The sequence below is a fragment of the Varanus komodoensis genome, unplaced genomic scaffold (assembly GCF_004798865.1).
Source record: "Varanus komodoensis strain SLA01 unplaced genomic scaffold, ASM479886v1 scaffold85, whole genome shotgun sequence".
Classification (NCBI taxonomy): Eukaryota; Metazoa; Chordata; class Lepidosauria; order Squamata; family Varanidae; genus Varanus; species Varanus komodoensis.
The window spans coordinates 1,311,969-1,330,531 of NW_025336543.1; the positions used below are offsets into that span (position 1 = coordinate 1,311,969).

Sequence of the window (18,563 nt, forward strand, 5' to 3'; positions counted from 1 at the left end):
TTGTGTTTTGTAAATCTGCCCAGAGAGTCCTCCTGGACTATTGGTTAATGTGGATTATAAATTCAATTATAAATAATTACAATGCAGTGGTTGGCTGCATTGTTGCAAGGCCTTGTTTGCATCCTCAGGCCTCATAAACCCGAAATTGGCATATCCCCTTTCCATATACCATTGTGCCCTTTCTCTTCTGGAAGATTCTGGCTATAGACTTGAAGAGGGTCTTACACATTGGCTAGCATTGCTTTTGTCATGATACTGGCAACTCCAATAGAGTATGAAGTGATATCTGAGCAACACGCCAGCATGTTACAGTTAATTTACTATAATGAATTGCCAATAAAGACCAACGGATCCATGTTGCCTTCTAGTATATGTTACACATATATACGAATGGTCGGCATGTCATGAGTGGAACCGGCTGGAGACGGGGGTCAGACTAGATGGCCCGGGAGACCCCTTCTGACTTGCTCTGTTTCTATGTTTTTATATCTACATTTATTTTTAGCTATCACAATGACATAAGAGCCATACTAGATCAGATCAAGGATCCAGCTAGTTCAGCATTCTGTTCACACAGTAGCAAAACAGCTGCCCATAGGATCCCTCAAGCAGGATATAAATTCAATAATCTCCTTTTGCCCAACTCCCCAGCAGCTGATGTACATTGGTATACTACCAATACTTAAGGTAACATATAGCCACCAGGATGAGTAGCCACTGATACCCTTCTCCTTGGTGAATTTGTTCCATCCCTTTTTAAAGCCACTCAAATTGGTGGACATCACTACATCTCAAGGAAGTGAATTTCTAGTTTCCCCTTGACATTACGTCCAGTCATGCCTGACTCTAGGGGGCAGTGCTCATCTCAGTTTCCTAGCTGAGGGAGCCAGCGTTTGTCTGCAGACAGTCTCCGTGGTCATGTGGCCAGCATGACTAAACACCAAAGTTCACAGAACACTGTTTACCTCCCCACCGAAGTGGAACCTTTTTATCTACTTGCATTTGCATGCTTTCGAACTGCAAGGTTGGCAGGAGCTGGGACAGAGTACAGGAGCTCACCCCATCTGCGGATTTGAAGTCGACCTTTCGATCAACCAGCCCAGCAGCACAGCAGTTTAAACCACTGTACCACCTGCATCCCCTTAACTATATACAATGCATTAAGAGATATTCCATAAAGAAATAGGTTGTGTGACAGAAACACACAAGGGGTGTGGAGAAAGCAGCCAGAACGTCATCAGCAAAGGATTCTCTTGAACAAATTTGCTATTGCTTTGCAACCCAATCCTCTCTGGTTATACTTGCAAGCTAATGAGTAACAGCAGGTGGTTATCCATCATGATGTCAACAAAGATAATGTTGCAGCACCTCATCTAGACTTCTCCACCCTCTTAGCATAAAAATACTAGATAAGGACTCCTGTTCATTCAGCAAAAATGACCACTATTGTGGCACCAAAGTTTAAGGGGAAGAAAAGGAGTCTAGTTCCTCTTTAAATGTGGGCCTCAATGGCTACTGCAATGGCTTTTGATTCATTTCCAAGGTGAGTTCAAGGCCTTGGTGATTAACTACTAGCCCTGACATGTCTTGGGCCTAGGCACATGAAGGGATACCTGTTCTTCTAATAACCCATCCATATTGTTTGAGGTGAGATATGCGAGATGGGAAATGGGCTTTTTTGTTTGTGGCACCCTGCTCTCCGCTTAGACTCTAAGCTTTAGAGAATTCTATGGGACTAGTGATGGGGAATATAAGTTTAATAAACCAACAAATAAATAAATATTTTTTCTGCCAAGCAGAACTTTTTACTCACCCCAGCTTTGAAACAGCATTTTGCTCTGATTTTTAATGCAGTCTTTAATGCTGATTTTGACACTCTGATGTTTTACCACCCTGAAAACTGATGTTGAAAGATAGTATAGAAAATCCTTAATAAAACAAACTACATTAGAAAACGAGAAATGCTTTGGAAGCACCCCAGCTTGATGCTTGGACCCAGTGGAGTGGATAGTGTCTCCACCCTGAATCAGAACAAGTGGGGCTCAAATCCGGATTCTGACATGAAGCTCAGTGCTCTGATTGACTCTGTTCATGCTATCCTTGATACATCAGAGAAATGAAAATACATTGCATGCAATGGGATGCTACTCTGTTTTGGGCAGGGATTTTATCAATTCAAATGAGGAAAGTCTATAGCCAACAGAGGACCTGCCCAGCATGCAAAATGTTCCAGGTTCAGTCCGTTACTTCTCTGTAATTTATTTATTTGATTTGATTTGCATGCTGCCCCCTCAGTCCTAAGGCTCTCTGGGTGACTCACAACAAAGCATAGCAACTAAAACAGTGCAATTCATAATAAACCAAAAAAGGTTCCTGTCAGAAACCCTGGAGAGCTGTTTCCAGTTAATGCAGACTGTAGACAATGCAAGTGGGATGTGCTGTAATGTGTGTTCACGGCTGCAGCCAACCATGCCTGTCTCCAAAAGACTGTTTCCATCTACCCACGGCAGTCAGCATTATTCACTGAACACTTCCCCATTAAGCTTTTCTGTTCTTCCTTCAGGTGAAAAAAAAAAAAGGCAACCTTTGCAGTTCCTCCAAGCGAGGTACCTGTCTCTTCTGTATAAATGGTAGAAATGTGGGTACATAAGGATAGACACTCAGATATATGTCAACGACAATATATATCAAGGGTGTGTAACCTTTTGGCTCTGAAGGCTGCATCTAGGGAAGCATGGGAGCTGCTCACACATTTTGACCTTCACCTACACACTCTTCCCTCTTACTCTCCTTCCTCCGCCCTCATAGGTTTGCCCACTGCAATCTAGGGATTTCTGGAGTGGAGAGAGGTTAAAAGCCCCTCCAATTGCCTTGCAATCACTACAAGATTACTGTTTCTCTGTTTGCACTAGAAATGGGAAAACGGTGATCTTAAAAACCAAGCAATAGCCATTTTTTCTCTCCATCTCAGCTGGTTTGCAGTAGAAGTGGGTGGGATCGTCCTAGCTTTGGGGGCTGCATGTGAGCCCAGGGCTACTGATGATTCAGCCTTGGTATATATGATGAAGATGAGCAAGAGACCATAATGTAACAAACCAATCAATTTTTGCATATGCACTCTACAAATACTATATCTTGCTTGCATGTAGCAAGGAAAGTACAGGTTAAAATGAGTAATGTGAACATGTAAATGTTAAAGGTTCAGTTTGCACATGTCAATCTACAAATAAGAATCTTGCAACTAGTCTTTTCTCTGATTACTAGCATTCTTTTGCCTATTTCATTTTAACTTTAATCATTCTGATTTCAGGCACAGGCAGTCTCAGCTCAGTCCATCTTGTTCTTTCTTTCCTGCACAGTACATAAAAGGTAACCAAATAATGCATGAAAGGAACTTGGTGCCTTTGCTCTCTTGCATGAACAATGTTATTGTTACAGTTCTTCAAACTGTGATTCACACATCTGTTCTATCGTATGAGTCTTAGGCTTGGTTCATGCTTTGCATTTCTGAAGTAATACTCTGACCACTTCCTGGGTTTGTGACTCTTGAATCTGAGGGGGTCAACTGTTTGGAAAGGGCACATAATTAAAAATGCAATTCTCTGTGCTTTTGAAATGACACATTCAGTCATAACACTGTATTCATTTTACACACAGTTCTGCTCTACTAGCCAACAAGGGTATCAGCTGTGAGAGGGCAAAGCAAGCCCTGGTCTGACAAGAAGCCAAATGTCACTTACCTGTCAAAGACAGTAATGCAAATCTGAAATATACTGAATCAAATATATTGCTATTTTTTCCAGCAAAGCTGGACTATAAGCCCCAGTGTGTATTTCCCATACTCAGCTGACAAACGCAATGAAAATTCTATATAGCAGAGAACATAGATTAATGTCAAGGCACATGCTTGTGGTTGACTGATATAAAATGTAAATATGTTTTAAGTCTGTGAGGCTACTGTCATTGGTCAGCTGGGAGAACTGTCCTGGTTACTAAAACTGTGTTGGACAATTAGATACAGAGCAGGGATAACTGTAAAATTAGGAGAGCCAGTGTGGTACAGTGGTGAGGATTCTGGACTGGGGACCTGGAAGATTCAGGTTATGGTCCCCACCTGGCCATGAAACTAACTGGGTGACTCTGGGTTAGTCAGTCATTCTCGGCCTATCCTACCTCTTATTGTGGTGGAGCTCTGATCCTAAAAGAGGTCCAGATGTATATTGTTCCAGTGGGATATGTACTGGTACATTAATTCTCTGGTTGGTGGCAGATGATCCTGATTCAGATCCCGCAGTGGTGAACTTGCAGGGCTTGTCACTAAGATGCAATTCAAAGGAGGGAAGCAAAATGCTGGTTATCTAGGGAAAATCCAGTTTGATCTGTTTTCCATTTACCCCCACACCCATATTCCCACCACTTCCTTCATTTTTCATACAGGTTGATGGAGCAGTGAAATTAAATTACAATGGGTTTCTGGGCAGATCAACTGTAGTTCTAAAGGGAAAAAATTAAAATGTTCCTGAATGTGAAGAAGAGGTAAAGCAGACACTAATTAAATAAAAAAGAAGAAAAGGAGAAAGAAGAAACATTTCTGAAATGCTAGGGCAATGCTCTGCAGGGAGAGAAGAACAGAAAGGCTAGCTTAAACGATAGGGCACTGCAGGGGAGGGAGTATATTCTCTGTGTGTTTTGTGCTTCGTAAGATGGGCAGATGTACTCATCTCTCACTGAACAAAAAGAAAAATGAGTAACTAAGACTCGGTTATTCAGGGCTGGTCAAGGAGGAGGAAGGAAAGAGTGTGGTATAGGGTAACAATGAGTTTTAACTAGTGCCAAAAAAGGAATAGCCCATTTTGCCTTCTAAGCTCTAAGATCAGTCAGTGGATTTTTCAGCATGTAGCATGTGCCAACTCCAAGGTTACAGACAAAGCCTATAGATAATTTGGCTGACTGCTATCTGAGTTTCCTTCTCAGATGATTCCACCAAACCAAAGCATCCCCTGGAGACAATGATGCAACTACATATGGGATATGGAAGGAAGTATGATGAAAGGAAGCAAACAAATGTTTAGAATCTTTGCATCTTCAAAGAGGAAGCCTTAGGAACTTCCTAGATAAAAACTTGATAAAAAGAGATAAAAAAGAGTAAGAATAGGTAGCACAATTTTAAAACGATTTTATAATTTCCTGATGAACTTAGTTTGTGAATAAAAAAAAAGAAAAATGGAACAAAAGTGTTTATATTATCAAGGCAAAGTTGAATATATAACACAATTTCTTTTCAATTCATTATCCTGTCAGTAACATGACTCCATCGATAAAACACATACAAGTTGAAGGCAGCGTGCGCACTTGCATTACAGACATATATCATCTCCCACTGCTGCTCCTACCAGAAGGAACTCAAAGTATGCCAGACTATATATGAAAGGCTTGTCTCCTCCTCCATTAAAGTGCAAAACATCACTTTCGAAGTAGCAAAAGATCCCCATCTGTAGTGTGTGTGTGTCTGTGAAGACAGCCCACAAGTTTTCACTCCCTATGACAGCCTATAGTATTGCCTTCATGAATAATTTGGTGAAGCAGAAACTGGTGTTCCAATTTCAGCAAGAGGTGAATCCAAGAGAAGTAGCAATACTCCTGTGGCAGGGATGAATGAGCAGCATATTATTTCAGTTTATAAGAGGATAATCTGGATATAATCCCATCTACTAAACAAGATGTGAACATTTGGTAAACAGATAGTTTCCTAAAGATCTAGCATACCAAACTCATAAAAAGTTGATGGGGGGTTAATTAAAAGAAGAAATATCTGTGACTTATTTGTATCGAGAAGGCTCCACTGACACCAGTATTAAGCCAAATCATGGGTTTCCTAGGTTGAAAAAACAGATGTCTTACCTCACCTGAGCCATAAGTAGATAGAGAAAACTAAATTAAAGGGCAGTATCAATCAAGCTTGGTCTAAGATGTTTAGATCCTATAACAACAAAGATGTCTCAAGTGTGGACTATAAACTAACTGTTGTTCTTCCGTTTGTTGTCAACTTTGATTCTAGCTCAAACAATTACCAGTGAATCAAGTGATTTGAGGAAATTTCAGCACTGGAAAATTGGTAACATCAAATTGAAAGGATTATAGACATTCCCCAAATTAATCAGGATTATTACTTAAAGTACATTCATGCACAGCAATTTAAGATATGATTAGTAGGAATACTAAATCCATTCAAGATATATAGATTTATGTTGGCCAGACCCTTTAAAGTTAATGAAAATCATCTATCCTCATGATGCAGAAAAGGCAAGCCCTTTGTTGTAAGATTATGAATGTATATTTTCAAAGATGGATGCATACAAAATAAGAACATGCATGTAAATGGTACTGGCAGAGATTAAGATGCATTATGTAGTTTATGTGTACAAGATAGGGACTGAAGTGTGTACAAATATGCTTCAATGCATTACTTCTATTTAAATTTGCAGTATTTAAGCCTGAGAATACCCACAAAATCCCAGTAATTTCTAGTGTAGATTATAATTTTGTCCCTTTCTATATTTTAAAGGTAGTCCATTCTTTACAGGGTTTGGAGAGGGATAATGTAGCAGAATTTTTAAGAAGGCCACACTGGTTTGGTCTTCCTTGATCTATCAAAGGCAATTGAAAGGTATCTTAAGCCTAAAAAATCAATTTCCTTATAAAACTGGGAGGAGGAGTCCAGCACTTTGCCTTTTCATATTTTGAATTCCTTTGGACAATACATTTAGTTTTTACATTTTTTAAAACACATTTTTTCATTTCTACTTCTATCTTTTTTATTTAAAATCAGACAACAGACACACATTGTCAGTAACTGCCCCACCTTGAGGACCACACAGACAATAATTGACAAGCAGAGAATGAAAACAGAATAATAAAATAAAAAACACCCCTGAAAAAGTCAAGGGGAAATACCAATGATGACAGGGTTACAGCACTTGCCACAGACTGGAAAAAGTCAGTTTTTTATGTTTACGCTTTTGACACTAAAAAGTTTGTAAATGCTTTTATCTCTTTTTTTTTTTATAAAAGGTCAACAGAGACAGCCATTTTGTTCAGAAGGATAGCAGCTCCCTCCATTAATGGAAAAAGTTAAAAAATATTATATATTATAAAAACAGCACCTGCTGCACTTACAAGACTGAATGACTGGCAAGAGAAGAGCTTGTCTTGTTAGTTATGGCAGCCCTAATCCATCCATTGCCTGGCCTCCCCACTCCACTGGCTTCACCAGGGCAGTGTTACTAAGTCTAGTGCATCCTGCTTTCCATCCTTTTGCTTGGTTCTCTAAAGTTAGTAGCTACTTCCATTATTTCAAATATCTACCTTTTTACTAACTTGTACAAAATTAGTTCAGTTAGCATAAAGTTCTAATTTAAAGAACTTCAGCAGAAAGTATATTTCATTTCTAAGGTCACTCTAAGAACCCATGCTATGGTAAGGCCCAGGAGTGTGAGACAGGAGGAAAAATGTTGCTCCTTATTTTTTTCAGATAGAGGAATTTTACAAAACAGAATATTCCTTGAATTAAAAATAGAGAAAAACGGATGCCTGAAACTCCTATATACATTTACAATGATATTGCAAAATATGTCACAACAGTTCCCATGCAGTGAGTCCTTTCCTTCTATATATGGCATTTTAATAGTAAACACTTGTCTGTCACCGTAATCTTCATTCATTTCATTCTAGCAGATGTTTAGGATTTTGAGAGAGTGTTTGGCATTTCTGGGTGAAGGTAATAGCTAAAGGCAGTCACTATTCTTGACGCACTAAAAATGTTATTTGCATGTTCCTCTTATTTTTTCTTTACTTGGATGTTGGTTAATATCACTATGTCATTCTGATGTTGATGTTGTATTTATTTGAACTGAGTTCAATTTCAATTTGAACTGAGTTAAACCTCAGTTTGATGGGAATGCAATTATAATGTGGATTTATCATTAAACAATGTCCAATTAGGGAGTCAATACATTATCACAATTTTTCAGAGAGCTATTAACAGCAGCACCAAATTAACGAAAAACAGAGAGTTCCTAAGGTTTATAAACATGTTTTCAAACATTAATAATGAACTTTTTCATAGTTTGTAAGAGTAACATGACCAAGCCTTGTTATAATCTAGTTCCATCAAACTCCAGCAACAACACTCTATCAATGTAGCTAGTATAAATAGAAGATTTTGGAATTCACTGATAAAAGGTTATTTTTGAAAACCAAACCGAGAAATAAGGAAGGTGAACAACAGAGTACCTTTCCAACATAATTGTCCAGAGCTGTGTTTTCTGGGTACAGGGGGCAGATTTCATTTGTAGGAGATGCAAGCAGAAATACAATCTATGAGAGCTTTGTAGTGGGGGTGGCAGCTGGATTGCCACATATATCCATAAACCTGGATATTTCATACCATCTAATAATGATGACAAAGTTAACTAGATCCACAAATCAGTCAACAACCTAGCACTCCACTGATAAAGGAAACAAGTTAAGCACCCCATGCTTGATTACAATTCATGGCCAACAGCTTGCATTTAAGCTTCGATAGTTCCTAGAGAAATGAACAGAGACAGGACTTCTATCTAACTGGCATCAAAGAGATTATCTGCAATGCTTTACTGATGTTAAAGCCAGGACATTGTCTCAAGATCAGAAGTTGTTTGCACTCTCTCTCAGTCTAAAAGCATTTTACTGTGGGCTTAGATCAGATCTGAGGGTGGCAGGACTCTAAGCTTGCAGAATGGGACAGAAAGGATGCATGAAGTGGGGGTATAAGAGAGGGGTTGCAAGAGAGGCGCATTCCAGGTTGGAGGGGGAAGGATTCAAACAACAGGTGACTAGTAAAGATCAAACTGGCCAACATGGGAATTGGATCTGATTGACAAATCTCTATACCTTGCAGAACATTCTGTGAGCAAAGCAAAATGGAAACATACAAGCTTTATCATGCTTTCATTGCAGTGAAAATACAGAATAGGGTATGCAGTATTCTAGCAATGTCACACCTGTACCAAAACAGATCCTGATTTTGCAGTAGCCACATGGTGGCAGCTGAGTTAAAAGGTCTTGAAATACTAGCATGCAGAACAGTGGCTTGCATGCAGTGCGATATGCACATGGGAACGGAGTAGCAACCATAAGGGACTATCTCTGACTAGCTATACTGTAAAGTCCTGATTTTCAGCAATCCACCCCCCACAAAACAAAACAAAAGAAAACAAAAGCCTCACTATCAAAGAGCATCTCAGTAAGAGCTTTATGAGCAGCAGTTATTTCAAACACAGATAAGGAAAATTCCACAACTTCTCCCACAGAGAGAGTGGATTGTTTTACAGAGGAGCACAAGGGCAGCTGGAGTCCTGACCATATAACTTAATAGGATAGTCAGGGAGTGGCGGTGGTGGGAAGATGTTAGGCCAAAAGGCTGAGATGGTTTTACAGGCAGCTTTAAAATTCTACAGTGAGCAATTAAGGATGAAGAAAAAGCTAGAAGGGAGGTTTCAAAACAGCAGCTCCTATCAAAATGTGCTGACTCAAACCATAGGGCCAAAGGCGCGGCTCTGGTATGAGGCATGGCTCAGTGGTATGTACAGTCACTGTCTACATGCTTTCCGGTAAAGGCAATTTCAACCTTGAGAACTTTCATGTCTCCCCCTGCATCATCTTGCATTATGATGCAAAGCACCATCCACATCCTATTGCTACTGTCAGCTCCAAAAGCATCATCCCAGAGCTCCAAAGTCATAAAGGTGCTAAGACAGTAATGTGAAACTCTCATTCGGAAAACTAATAGGGAAAACATTGCAATTCAAAACTAAGTTTATTTCTTCACCACTTTTCTGAAATAATTCCAAAGTAACTCCTCTGTAGGTGCTAATGAAAGGATAAAGCTGACCTTTTTGAAGAACTTGGCTTCAGATGTCCACAATGCATCCTTTTGTGATCAAAAGGAGACACTGTTTATTTTATAAGTATTAATAAAAGTAATTATTTTGTTTCATACATAGTATTTCCTTGCTCTTTAGAAATCAGTAATATTATAGGGTGATGGTTACCAGATCTGGTGGGTGGGAGTCAAGGCCAAGGAAAAAAGACCTTCAGTATGGTCTGTTTTGTGATCAAGGCTATACTGTAAAGTCTGAAAAAGAAGAAAAGTTACTTGAGAATCTGTCTGCTTTATAGGAATCAGCAGATACAAATACTCAGCTACAAAACACTCAAGTTAGAAAAAACAAGCATGGTGATCAGGACAATCTGCTAAGAAACCAATTTAAGGGCCAGTGGTCTTTCCTCTTACCTTCCAAGACATTCTGTTAACCTGTTCTAAAAGGCCCTCTTAACCCTGAAAGCTGAAAAATCAGAAAGAGTTAGTTCCTCTAAGGAAGAAATATAGTTATATCAGAGTTCTATTTTAGTGAATGCCTGCAGAATGATACTATGTGTAAAACTAGTATTGCTCTGGGCAAAACTGTATTATTCCAATTAGTACAAAACAAATTAAGTAAATTTCTATTAGCCTGTTAATTTTGATAGCATAATCGAGTGCCATTTAGAGGAGTAATTTGGGTTCATTCACCACTGGCAGTGCTATGGAAGATACTGTAGTAAGTGTGACCAATACTCTGCTACTGAGTGTAGCTTATGAAGTAACCCCTTAAGAACTTAGATAAAATGAGAAACCAAGCACCCTTCAAGTGAGAATGCAAAGATATACAGATAAGGTATGATGCTAAAAATTGGCCAGAATATCAAGGAAACCAGTTAAAGAAAACATCCACTAGTATTTCATAACACATTTGGAAAATAAAAGTGAGGTGCATATTAGGCAGAACAATACAATAATGTTTCCCACTCATGCCTAACTGAAGTCAACACTAAGAACAAGGGATACTCTCTACCTCTCATCTTATTCAACTTTAATTTGAAGATAAAATGCCTGTGCAGACAAAGGCAGCAAATTCTGAGCTAGCTAAGCTGATGCTGGCCAACTGTGGACCATAATCAGCAGACTCAGCTTCCTGTATAAACAAAGGTAGGCCAAAGATTTTACTAACTGGAAGATAAAATAAAGGCAAGTGTTCCCCTGATACCACTTCAAGAATCACCGGAACCAGCTATGTCCAATATATTGCCACTTCCATGCTTACCAGGCTCAGCAAATTTCTGAGCAGACATATCCCAAAGCCAACAGGAAAACAACAACAACTAGGAGACATTTTCTAAAGTAGAAAGGCAGTGAGAAGATGAATGCAGGTGTGATTCAGCACTTATAGACTGGAAGAGCTGTGATACCAGTTTCAGTCTGTTTGTTTCTTTTTTATAAAAAGGTGCACCAAGTGTTTCTTCTTTTCTTCCCCCCTTTCATACTCTTCTCCATCTTCATGACTCCTTAGACTGACTGGGCTTATCCCCTTGGCATGCTGCTGGGGGGTGGGATGGGTGGGTTATACTGGTATCAATCATGATGACTCCTCAAGTGCATTGACAACTTGCTCCAGGATGTCAGGGCAGTGATCAGCTATCTGCTGTAGAATGGCATTGGCAAACTCTTGTAGTTCTGCGCTGTCCTTTTCACCCTTTTCTAGCTCATCATGAAGCTACAAGGAAATAAAAGACAAAATTCAGTCAGCACATGCTAAAGTCAATATTAAGATATTATATCAGGATTCAGCCCTTAGTCTGTGAGCTGCTCAGTGATGATGATAGTTCACACACAGGGAATTGTTTTAGTTATGAATGAGGACTGAACTGCCAGCTGCAGCTATTTGCTAGGCATATCTGTATGGCATCTGAGTTTGCAAACAGTTTTGCAATAAAATACAGGAAATGGCCCAAACAGTCTTTGTATCTGAGTGACTGCTTCTAGAAAGTTGTAGGCTGGAATATTACTTTTAGGTATATATTTAACTAGGCCTACCTTTCTCCATATTAATATTAATTAGGTATTAATAGTAACTTGTTTGTGCTGCAACCAACACAAGCTGACACCTGTGAAAGCATTCTGAGCAAAACTTCAGAGTTTCCTGTTTCTCATTCAGACAGAAATGTCCCCCTTGAGCATCAGTTATACTTCAAATTCATGCATTAACTTCCTGATGAGTACTCCCCAGTGGGAGATGTTCCTGCTGGCATCCATACATTTCATGGCATCTAAGCTTTTAACACAGCAAAGACTGAAATAGCTTTGAGACTCAGAGTCTTTGCCTGCCAATGCTGATATTACTAGAATTTGAATCCAGATCTTCCAAACCCAATTCTCTGCTAGTTAGGCATTTTCAGACCCCAAATCTGCAACATAGGACTGGTCCCCCCTTTGCATTTTTACACCAAATTTCACACATTATCTCACTATGAAAGTATTTTTTTTAAAAGTAGTGGGGAGGTTGTAACCTACATTAAATTGGGATTTGACCCAGCATTTGAGTAGCAATGACTTACACTAAACTGCATGTTCACCAAATCTGTTATGAATTGTTTAAATTATATAGAAACCTAAGATACATTTTAAACTCTGAGAAAAGGTAAGTGCAAGTATATTTCCTGCCAGATACATCTATAGTTAAAAGGCTTCAGTTATGAATATATTTAGCTTCTTATCAGTTCCAAAACACTTTATTAATGCAGGATGTATATAAATTCAAATACCTTTAAATTCTGTCTTACTACCAGTTTGGCATTTACCCTGGGAAATATGAAGTATTTGTTGATGTAACAGGATGGCAAATAAGTGAAAATATGTTTTAAAAGGTTAACTTTATTAGGCATTATTTAAATTTATTCAGAACAAGTTACATAATATATTACAACTAAACATTGCCTTGGCTAGTGTATTTTCAATATAATCAAACAAATTAGAAGAATGTGAAGACCATTGCTTTTTACACATAGATTTTTAACAATTTTAATTTTTCAGTTGAGGAAAAAGTTTTTTTTGGCTACATATGCCAAAACAAATGCAAAAAGAAATTAGATGCCTACAGTCAATATGATAGCTAACTAGGAAATACAAACAATCAAAGATTATCTTAAAAAGCATGTATTTTTTAAATTGGAAAGAAATCAACAGATAATATGAGAACATGTAGGATGTATCTAATTATTTGATTTTTATCTACTGATCATTATTTGAATGTATCTTCTCTTTTTCTTCTTCAGCTGCTGAGTGTAATCATTGCTGGACTTCATAGAACTAAAACATGATTTTTAGATATTAGGGTCAGGGACCATAAAACTCAAAAGCAACTTATTTTAACTAAGGAGTATGCAAATTGAGGGGTGGGGATGTGATTTCTTGCGCTATTCAAGGGAGAGAAGAAAAAATAAGAAAGAGCTTAGAGCATTAGATGAGAAAGGACAGATTTGATAAATATGCAATATATTGTAAGCTTTTACAAGTATGTTTTCATGTCACATGACCAGAATACTATTTGAAAGGCTCTTTGAATCCATGTGCATTTTAAACACAATATAAACCATGCTTTGTGAACCACTGTGAGAGCTTCAGATGTTGGGTGGTATAGAAATTAATTAATTAAATATAATAAGACCTTGGCAATAAAATCACGTAGCATTCAATGCAATGCATATTTGACTAAACTCCATGAAGCAAGAGAAAACAAAAGTGCAGAGAGGTGGAAAAACAGGAAGGCAAAGAAAATAAAGCAATAGATAAAAGACAAAGTTACTATCACAACAATTGTCCTCTAAAATTATCTTCTCAAAGGTCCCTAGTCCTTCCACATCACTGCATGGCCATCTCTAGCTCTTTCTCTAGCTCTTATTTTTAAAGGTTGTTGTTAGCAGATGATACAGCAGATGCATGTACAAGTGCTGATTTCTATTTTTCAGTCTATTATTTAGCACTGCAAAAGTAACTATTGAAAAGAAAGTGACAGAATGAAGATTATATATGTGTACTAGAACTACAATGAAAAAGTACACACAAAAATATGTCTTTCAAACTTAGAGGGAGGGGCAAGGGGTGAGATTTTGGCAAGTTAAATCTTCAGTGCACAAAATGCAACCACTGCCCTCCGCCCCTATTTCTTCAGAAATTTGCATCTGACAACTAGGAAGTATTGTGGCTTATATTCAGTAATGGTCACTCTCAATGGTTAACAAACAAACATTCTTAATCACCCTGATTATGGGTTCAGACATCTATCAAGTTCCCTAACACTCAACTGAGAATGGTTAAAAATCCCCTCTCATTTGTAGCACAACTGAAATTTCCACACAGAAATGCACTCTAACTTATGATTGCCCATATTTGCACTAAGAAAACTGTGAATTAGAAATATGTGCACACCATCTTGCACACGGCTGAAGAAATAACAGTGCTTTGTGAGGGGGGGGGTGAATTGCAGGAATCATATCAAAAGTACTGTGTCATACATACCTATAGTTCTGATTTATATGACACTTCCTCCATGCAACTGTCTCAACATGCTCATCCCCAGATATAAGAAATGTGGTGTTGCCAATGCAGGAATCAGCCCATATATGCAAAAGACAATCAGCTATACAATCTATTATATTTGGCTGGCCCGGCCGCCCCTTGAGATCTGCGGGAGAGGCCCTTCTCCAGGAACCCTCCATGAAAGAAATTAGGAGGGTAGGTACTCGGAGGAGGGCTTTCTCTGCAGTGGCGCCCAATCTATGGAATGCGCTCCCCAGAGAGGTCCGCCTGGCGCTGTCGTTACTTGTTTTTCGGCGCCAGGTGAAGACCTTTTTATTTAAACGGCACTTTAATTGTTAACAATATTTGCTTATTTATCTGGCCAGGGCGACTTCTTTTATATTTTTATTTATTTTATATTGTTAATTTTAACTTTATATTGTTATTTTTGTATTTTATTGTATTTTATTGTGTTTGTAAGCCGCCCCGAGGCTTCGGCAAGGGGCGACATAGAAATGTTCTAATAATAATAATAATAATAAAGTTTAAACATTGTTTAGGTGCCAATGAAATAGTAACAGAGACATGCCCCGAGGACATGCTTGTGCATTACAACATGCAAGAAACCATATGCCTCCTCCACTCTGTCAGCCTCAGTGACACAGCCAGCAATAACTCCATAGCTAGGGGTTGGATCACAAACATTGGAGTACAACACATAAAAAGGAGCATTTACACACACACACACACGTACGTGGAAAGAACTCATACACCCCTCATGAAATAAAATTTCAAGACTTATCCAGCAAGGAAAAGAGAGTAGCAGAGGAAGGATCTTGGACAGAAGCCACACACACAGAGCAATAGCAGCCATCAATAGCATGTTGTATAGGGCAAGGAACCGAGAAGCAGGAGGTAAGATATTTGAGCCCCACTGGGAGAAGGGAAGAATCTTTTGAATTCTTACTAATAAAAAGTCATGTTGGAAACAAAAAAGACGGGAAGTACCCAGGATTCAAAACCACACAGAAAAAGCCACAGAGCAATTCCCTAACCACCAAGCAAAGACAAACAAGTGACACATCACCCAGCATCAGCATTTCCTGAGCACCCAGTCACAGATGTGAAGAGTGCAGAAGCTATGGGACGAGTTCTAGTTAGGTGACACAGTGTACATTATGCATCCTGTTTAAATCCAATGTACACCCTTATGTTATTTTAATTACTTAATTTCTATAATTTATTTATATTCGACCTTTCTTTAAACGGCTTATACAGCTTATGGGAAATCAATTCAAAGGATAAGGTATATGGTACAGTGAAGTTCTCGATTGTACCACTATATTCTGCCCACATCTCTACTCTGCTTCAGTCATTCTACCAGAGTATCTTTGTTAGTAGAAAAGCTCTGTCAGCACATCTGAGGAGTTTTACTAATGATGATAGTCTTTATGGTATAGTTTGCCTGTTATTTGCTTAGCAGGGTTTCTTTCAAACCTTATAACCCCACTGTAGGTATGACTCAGGTATAGGATTGCACCTTCAATGACATGCATATAAATCTATAATCAATCTTAAGGCCAACCAGGAAATCCTAGTATAATCTTAAAAAAACCCCAACAAATCTGAAACTTCATCTGTTGGTGAATGTTTTCCTAAAAGGCCTCAGGACCAGCTAAACCATTGTTTCTTCTTACATTTCTGTAGATAAATATAAAAAGTGATCAGTCTACCTAGGCAGCCTACCCAAAGCTTTTCCTTTCAGCCAAGAAAAACCAGTCCAAGCTTCCTTCCTCACTCCTTGCTATGATGAGAATTCCACACATCGTGGTTTGTGGAAATGACCAAGGACAAGAGATAGTAAGAGGCCATTTGAGAGTGAATGTGCTGACAGGTTCTTAATAGATAACACAGGGGAAAAGGAACCACATTGTTTCCAGCATTGCTGTGATTTATATGGCATCTTTAAAGTAGTCTCTTGTATTAGTACTGCTGTTCACATTTTATAAGGCATAATTCCATACAAACAAACCATGAGTGCCAGTGTGGTGTGGTGTGGTGGTTTAGAGTGCTGGACTGGGGACACAGGAATTCTGAGATCTTGTCCCCATTAAGTAATGAAGATCACAGGGTGACTTTAGACCAGTCACAGACTCTCAGCCTACCCTACCTCATAGAATTATTGTTGTGAGGATAAAATGGAATAGAGGAATACTATGGAAGCTAGCTCGGGTTCCTTGTAAGAGGAAAAAAGACAGGATACAAATGCAATGTAATAATAATAAAGAGTAAAATTGTGCCTGAGAGGGGAAAGTATGGGAATGTGGGATTAAGGTGTTAGATAAGGATAGAAGCCATTAGGTATTTTGTGCCTATTTCTTCTTTGTCACTTGTCTGGAAATCAACTGTATTACCACGCCCTCTGGTCTACTGGTACTGTTATTAAATGCCAGGTTGCTTAATAATACATTTCCATCTATGAATTTCTATGATTCAATTATAGATGAAGTTGGTTTAGAGCATATAATGAGGTCTTAGGCTGCAGAAAGTTAGTCTCTCCCAGATATGGCCTTCCAGGGTCTTAATTCAGTTGCAGAATAGACTAGACCAGTGATGGTGCACCTTTTCGAGACCGAGTACCCAAACTGCAAGCCAAAACCCACTTATTTATCACAAAGTGCCAACACTGCAATAAAAGCTGAAAGCTGAGGTTTTAGTTTAGAAAAAACAAGTCACAGCCAGTCCAAGCAAATATATATATATATCCTTAGCAATGCACTGACCAGCCATGTGAAAGCTCTGCCGAGTGGCGGCTAATGAGTCGTGGCTCATGATATCATCGCCGGGCGCCGCTACTCCTTTCCAAGCATCCGCACGGCCCCTATGTGCACTGTTATCCGATGCATGGCCGCTGCGGTGATGCTGGGGTGACTTGGCTCTTGGGCCAACAGAGAGGGTTCTGCATGCCCACTGTGGCACATGTGCCACAGGTTCACCATAACTGGACTAGATATTCAGGGAAAGAAAATTGTTATGGTCTATAGGAATTTTCCCATCTCTTTAATTGAATTGTTTATTTGAGTGCGATTTTGGAGTATGTACATTATATGGTGAGCTCTCGGGACAGGTTAAAGATTCTGCTGGTATAAAGCCATCCCAGTATGTATTAATCTCCCTGCCTGATATCCTGGAAGCAGAGCTTCCCTTTTTTCCCCTCATAAGATCTATGTTAAGCACTGAAAGTGTACTCAACACTGGAAAAGTGAAGAACCACCCACCGATGAACTGATCCTAAAGAAGATCTTGGACTGTGCAGAAATGGACAGATTGACTTTGTCATTGAAGGAGAAAGAAGATACTGATTTCTCTCAAACTTAGGACTCTTTTTATTATTGGCTAGAGAAACGGGACTTCGTATAGATTCAAATATGTTTTTAAGTTATCATAAATAGAAATAAATGTGGGGGCTGACCCAGCAGGTCTGATGTTTCTGATGATTGATGTTGTTTTTAGTTTTTCTTTGTATTAGGGTTATTTAGAATAAAACTAATTTAAAAAAAGCACTGAAAGTGCTTAATCAGTGCCTGATCATGGAAATGGATTGGATAAGGGTCAATAAAGTGAAACTTAAGATGGAGAGGTATCATCTATCTAGGCTAGTAGCATTCAACCCATTTGAAAGGATCTGTTCTCTTTCTAAAGAATTTAGTTTCAGGGTGTTTGTCGACCATCTGTGTTAATAAAGGTTTGTGGTACAAAGTGCTTTTTGCTAATGCAGGGTGGCACATCAATTCTGAACCTATGTGTAGGTTGACCCAAGCATAAATGACCCATGCTTTGGTAATCTCCCATTTAGATTACTGCAGTGCATTGCATGTGGGACTTCATTTGAAGACAGTCTGGAAACTTCAATTGGTACAACACACATTGGAAAGAGAGTATTAACTAGAACTGGGTTCTTTGATCATATTAAACCAATATTATACCATCTTCATTAGACTCTGGTTCATGTCTGGGCTCAGTTTAAAGTGCTGGTTGTAACCTATAAAGTTCTTCATGGCTTGGGTCACAGTATCTGGAGGAAAACCTCTTCATATACAGTATATCACAGAAGTGAGTACACCCCTCA

At 38.8% G+C, this 18,563-nt stretch overlaps 1 protein-coding gene across 9 annotated transcripts in view; it reads right to left on the reverse strand.

Annotated features, from left to right (window-relative positions):
• Positions 1-5,160: 5,160 nt before the first annotated feature.
• Positions 5,161-18,563, reverse strand: part of ERC1 (ELKS/RAB6-interacting/CAST family member 1) — a 212,469-nt gene continuing 199,066 nt past the window's right edge. For all 9 annotated transcript variants that reach the window (XM_044417005.1, XM_044417012.1, XM_044417009.1 and 6 more), the window contains one exon: positions 5,161-11,633. In XM_044417005.1, coding sequence (XP_044272940.1) covers positions 11,496-11,633 — 138 coding nt within the window. In that variant the 3' untranslated portion in view covers positions 5,161-11,495. The remainder of the gene's footprint in view (positions 11,634-18,563) is intronic.